The 6,687-nt window shown below is 35.0% G+C and overlaps 1 protein-coding gene across 1 annotated transcript; it reads right to left on the bottom strand.

The window, feature by feature from the left end:
- Positions 1-2,841: 2,841 nt before the first annotated feature.
- Positions 2,842-6,450, bottom strand: LOC121986459 (phosphoserine phosphatase, chloroplastic). Its single transcript, XM_042540428.1, has 7 exons — positions 6,433-6,450; positions 6,211-6,341; positions 6,009-6,116; positions 5,271-5,364; positions 4,226-4,375; positions 4,099-4,152; positions 2,842-3,049 (listed from the first exon to the last, which is right to left on the bottom strand). The coding sequence occupies exons 1-7, from the start codon at positions 6,448-6,450 to the stop codon at positions 2,921-2,923; spliced, it is 684 nt and encodes a 227-aa protein (XP_042396362.1). The 3' UTR covers positions 2,842-2,920.
- Between the last annotated feature and the right edge of the window lie 237 nt (positions 6,451-6,687).

A 6,687-nucleotide genomic window follows, 5' to 3' on the forward strand; every position in this document is an offset into this window, starting at 1 on the left:
GCGTGTCGGATAACTGCGCCGTCGGTCTAATGATGGTGTGTTTCCTTCCATCCACAGAGTGGCTGGTGGAAGGGCGGGATGCGCAGGCGGCGAGGCACGGTGACGAGGCACGACGAGGTGCGGGCGCGACGAGATGCAGAACGAAGAAACAGAAGAAAAAAGAGGAAATGTTTTATTAAAAAAATAAAATAATATGACGTGACAGTTGGTCTGTAACAATCCGCAGGATAAAGTCCGTAGCATAATAATTCTATATATATATATATATATATATATATTCACTTGTAAGATATATACAGGTTGTAATTATTTGTGTGATGTTGAATATACAAATTGGTATGGGATTTTGGCATCATATAGAGGTCAAAGGTATCAACCAATGACAACCAAATAGTATTTTAATATGAAGTACTTATTGGAGCAACCTAGTGACCCTAGGTTTTAATGTTTGGGTAAATGTTTAAGTTAGGTTTATTGTTGTATTTGATATGCATTGTGAGTGTGCAGGATACAGGTACAACAAGGAAAGTCCAAGGGTGAGTCTTGGCGGTGTAAGTCCAAGCATGTAGTCTTGGCAACTAAGTCCAAGTGTGATCTTGGCAAAGGAGGAAAGTCCAAGGATGAGTCTTGGCGGTGTAAGTCCAAGCATGTAGTCTTGGCAACGTAAGTCCAAGTGTGACTTGGCAATGGATGAAGTCCCGGAGGCGCGACCTCTTGGCAAAGGAAGACCTGACAACAATGACAAGGCCGATGGAAGCTCCAGAAGGCAAGACGTGAAGGATGGGGAGGCATCCGAGGGACGCAAGGCTGATGGAGGAGGCTAAAAGGCTAGGTCTAGGTTGGTCGGGCTAGAACGAGTGCTGAGTGAATGTACTCGGGGTAAAATCCCAAAATTAGGGGGTACTGTAGCAGTACTGTAGCGCTACTGTAGCAGTACTGTATCGTTACTGTAGCAACTAAAGAAGCAATTTCATGCTATCAACGAGATGTTGAATCATAACAGTGGATTTAGGTAGAACGATGTTGAGAAGAGTATCACTGCAACAAAGGATGTCTTTTATGATTGAGTTAAGGTAACTATTTCTATTTTTATGGTTTTTCATTTATTTGATGATTGTGTGGTCTTTATCGGACCGCTATTGATTTAAGGAACAAAGAGTCCCCCCCTCCCTAATTTTTATGTGGAGGAAAGATCGTACCATAGGAGCTAGTGCAGAAAGCTCAAGTGATACAATATAAGAGATAAATTTATGCGATGAAGAGGTTAAATTTATGCGATGAAGAGGTTGGCATATTTGAGGGTGAAATAGGCGAACAAGCTGAAGGTCATGAAGATGAAGAATCTGTCAAAGATGAAGAAAATCCATCTCATCATTTGTCCATTAAGCATGAAGCCAACCATTAGAAAGAAAAAAAAGTTTGATGATGTTCTAGGTGACTTGATAGAAAAGATTCACAAGTATATTACTTTGTTACGAAGGCTAATGAGGAGATAAAGAGAATTTTCACCTTTTTCAAGAAATAAACCTAGAGCCGTGATAAAAAAATGAAGATATATGATGAGTTAATGAAGCTTTCTGACTTCTCTCAATAAGAAATTATGGACGTTAAGTAGTACAATCTCAAGAATGAATACAAGGTTGGCAACTTCACATTACCAAAGACATTTAGGAGAGATTATGTGGTAAAATAACTCTATGAGATCAATCCATATAAACCAAGCTTTTATTTCTAAAATGAATTAGATATTTAAATTAGGTTGATAATACTTATATCTTAATATAATTTTGGACCACCATGATATTATTTTAGACAAAACTCCATAGATGAATCTCATTTTGGATTGAACTTTTGGATGATTTCCATTTTGAACCGAACTAGTGGGATGGATGCCTCTGTAATCTTTTTGTTCTTTTATTTGTTGCAATGTTATAGAGATTTGGTTAATAGGCATCAAGGAAATCATACTGTTAATAAGTTTTTAATATATCTAGACTCAATCGTGATTGAAGTTCTTAACATACCTACAAAGTTATAGTAAAATATTAAATTAGATTATACCCTAAAACCTTCGAATAAATAATTTTTTATTACATTACCTAAAGTTGAATCAAATAATATTAGATTATACTTTATTCAACATAACCTGATTATATGAGTACCTAGTAATCACATAATTATAATTATACATGATAACTTGAATCAAACTCACACACTACGTTTGGTGAGAATAATCAATCTTATAATATAATCTTAATTACATTAAGATATTAGTTATTTTACTTAGTATAATTTTAAAACTGTAATATAATATAATCTGAATTACAAAAGATAGTAAAATTTTACACTTCAGCATATAATCCAATTACATTCCAAGCTCAATGTTTAACTAAAATTTAAATATCAAATATGTCTTAGTTTATTCCCTGCACCAACCGATTATCGCCGTCGTTGCCACTATTCACCGCCGACCCACCCTTGACAGATATCACAAAATATTTTTATCATTTTATAATAATATACATTACATTTCTAATAAAAAAATAATAGACACAAAAAAAAATATATAATCACACTTAATTAAAGATTCCATGCATAATATAAAACTCTTTTACCACACATAGTAATATAATATTAATTTCATTACATTATAAATTTTATTGCATTACAACTTTAATTATATTATCGCAGCCTTAATGTAAAATGAAATGGAATGGAATGAAATGCATGGTTTCCCAAGACACTGAAGTGTGGGAAAAGCCAACACATTCAATTGGTTGCATTTAGAGGAAGGAGACATCTCCCAAAATTTCATACGAACAAATTATTTTGACATGAGGAAGAAACAAAACTCGAATGAAATGAAACATCTCCCAAACAAGAATGTGAAAGAAGAAGAAAAAACAGTGGCACAACAAGATTATACTGTGAGATAGGATAGTAGTTCTTCAAAGTCGAAGACGAGCCAGTTAGATTTTGCTGCAACTGTTTCTCGCAACTGAACACCGGCATAGCATATGAATAAGTCGGCGCCACCAGGCCCCCGTGCCTTGAGAATAACACAAAAAAAAGAGAAGCTGAAACAAAAACATATCATTTTGCAGAGCGATAAATAGAAAGAATGAACTACTTGGTTCATGAAATGGACAAAGAATAAATTACTAATATCTGTTCCTGAATTCATTAACAGAATAAATGTTTTATTTGGATTCGATTGTTGACCCGATTGGCTTGTCCTGCTCAACCAGCCACCACTCTACTATCGTGTTCGCTCAATCCCTAGCTTACTGAACTTTGTTCATTTGTAGTATGTGTTATTTCCATAGTTGAATAAATATATGTTCCTGGAATGTGGAATGGAATAAGGAGCATGTATTCCTTCTAGATTTAAAGATAGAATTTGATGTTTTCAATTCATTTATTAGTCACACATAGGAATGCTTCATTCATGAGAATTCAGTCTATTTCTCTTTCTTGCATGATGTTTTAGAACATTTCAAAAAGGTGAGCTTATGGATCATCCATTTTGTATTTCCCTACTGAAATGCTAATATATGAGAAACCAGAGGTACTAAGTGAAATTATTTGTAAGAAATTGTGTGCCAGATAAGTAGATACATATGGCAACCCAACCCGAACTCACAGGAGATTTATATGTCTATTATACTCTCAAGGCTAGGCAATGGTTCCAGCCATTTGAACTCCAACCCCATTGGATAAATGCCTATTCGTTTAACTTCAATTTCTCTCAGGTTCTTTTTATTCATTGACTAAACATAAATATTAAATACTGATATAATAAGACAGAGCCTTTACACAAATCAAATACTTTGTCATATATTCAAGAAGTATTATTGCTAAAATCAAAATCCTAAATACACTCGTAAGTTATATTTTTCTGTCATGAGAGATTAGTCTTGCCAAATGGCATCTCAACATAAGGTGGAACAATAATTCTCGTTTAAAATTCTTCACTAAGCTACCAAACAAAAAGAACTATATTCACCACTCAGCATGGGAATTTCAAGGATAATCAGAAAACTTAGTCAAAACTATTAAATGCTAAACTGCAAAAGATAATGTGATTGACTGAGATACCTCAAGATCAGTGGCACCATCTCCAATCATAACCAATGATCTGTAATCTTGCACCTGCATATACAAAATAAGGATTCAGACATACCGGGTGTAATTATGTTTGATGAAATGAAGAAACTACTTTGACCTTTCGTATCTGTTGTACAGCTGTTGCTTTTCCGCCACTTCTCGAAGTAGGCTCTCCAACATCAAATCCAGCAAACTCACCAGAATTTCCAAAGAGTAACTGATTTGCAAAGACGTTCTCAAGAGGTATTCCAAGCTGCAATGCTACAGGCTTCAAAAGACATTGTTTTGTTGTTTTCATAAAGATGTTAAGGCAAATGAGAAACTATTAACTTTACATCTGTAATGCACATATTTTAGCATTGAAACAATCACATACACATCTTTACCTTCTTGACTGAAAATATAATTGCTGAAAAGTGAAAATCCATATAGTATGACATGCCAAATAATTAATATTATGTGTGGATAGAGGATGGATAGAATGAGTGATGGCTCACCCTTGAACGAGTGGCATTGAGTATTCATTACGATCTGATCTCATAGTTTTAACCTATGATGTGACTCTATTATGGTGCAAAGTCAACACTATAAGAAACTCAAGGAACAAATACACAATAGCCACATCATGTGCAGGTGTAAACAACCTTCCATATAAATAAGAAATGAAATAACAGCCACATTGGAGCAATTCTCTATCACTAACTAAAAGTAGATAGCTGGAGTAATTTTCTATCATCAATTACAAGCACATAACTGGAGCAATCCTCAAACATCAGTTTAAAGCAGATAGCAATTATAGATGCCTACTTTATAGAGGACATTAAAAAGCATACTTTGGCCAATAAGTTTTACACAAGGAGAGAAGAAAATGGAGAATTAGAGACACAATTGAAGAACGAGGAAAATAATATGAAAAGTTTTTGTGTTGAATCGGATAAAAATAAGTTTACCCTTTAAACTGAAACTATATTTAATTGGTTAGATGTGGCTCCCAGGACTAAAATCAATAGGAAAAATGGTTAGTATCATGTTAAGCATAATGACACGATTCTAGTTTTTATACAAAAAAAATGTTGCCAAGTATGACCATACCAACTCCCAGAAGCAGGTTATACAACTAGCGTGTTACAATGTTCTTGAAAAGTACAAGTCAAGCAGCGTACATTGATCATTTGACGGAATCCTCCTGATATAAGATACACATCAATGCCTTTGCCCATCAGCTTCTTGATCAATTCAGCAATGCCAGGTGAAATTCTGCACATCAAATGAAATGACTGAAACACGGCTAAGAGATTGTTTCCATTAGCACAAAAATTAGTAGATGATTCATAGATGATTGCAAATGTATATACATGCATCAATAAAGCTATGCAGTCATTTTCCCTAAGTGTCTAACCAAACAATTAATCAACAAAAAAAAATCCAAGTCAAATCAATCATAATTAACAAGTTGCCTTCTGAAATAAGGCATCTTGGGCAAGATCAACAACTCAATTTATAAACATTGACTAGGAACAGCTGCATTGATAATCCAGTAAAGCATATGCATGCAGAAGTGCTAACTGAACTAGCAAACATTGTTTGAGCCAACAAAATAGAGGTAACATGATATTCTCATCCTGTCACTTTAAACGTATATAATTTCTTCAAACAGTTCACCATCTGTTTCCTTGTCAAAGTTAGTCTTCGCAATCTCACAAGTAGTCTTTTAGTGAAATAAAACATTTGCAGAATATTCTCAAAAGCAAGAGTTTTGGGAAATATGGAAAGATAATCTACCAATTTCATTTTTAATGAAGTCAAATTGAAAACGCGGGCTTGAATTGATTTTAACATAGATTGTTTTCGATCAAACTTGTTGAATTATCATTGCCCAGTTTTAACAATATCGGAGTTACCTTGGAGGTCTCTTCTCCAGGAAATCTTGGACTTGCTTCAATGAAGGGTCGAATAAAGAAAGTCTAGCAGCAAGAGCTTCCTCAAATGGTACTGAGCCATTCATAGCCCTGAATCATCACAAATAAGAAGTGAAGAAAATAACTTTATTTATTGGTGAATTTGAACCTACTTAATGACAAAAGGGAGGGAAAAAGAAATGACCGTGTAGTCCACTCTGCAACAGCTTTGCCAGCACCACAGAAGTCAGCAAGTTCATTAATACCCTCATCCAAGCAAACAGTGCTGTCCACATCAAAGCATACAGCACCAGCGCTATGCCAGATTTTGAGCACCTCTGCATTGCGTCAGGACAATTTTATACATGTTAAAAAAGCATATTAAAATTGTCCATTCCTGAACATCAAAGAGGTTTTGAGGAACAACCTTCAGAAGGTATAGCATTGACGAACTATGTAGTAGAGATGGTCTTTTCCGATTGCAGAGATGCAGCCATAATGAAAGAAGACTTTAAGCCTCTCCTAGAAGTTAAAGGATGCTTAGGTGATAATTTTGGTATCCTCAGAGAGTTGACTTGACGAAGAGGAGACGAACGGCAGTTGTAGCTCAAACAAATTGAGTGGACGCGAGCACTAAGCAATGCAGCCATCGAGCCAGCTGAGGCTAAAGATAAATAGCATA

This window comes from Zingiber officinale, chromosome 5B, assembly GCF_018446385.1.
Source record: "Zingiber officinale cultivar Zhangliang chromosome 5B, Zo_v1.1, whole genome shotgun sequence".
NCBI classification, from domain to species: Eukaryota; Viridiplantae; Streptophyta; class Magnoliopsida; order Zingiberales; family Zingiberaceae; genus Zingiber; species Zingiber officinale.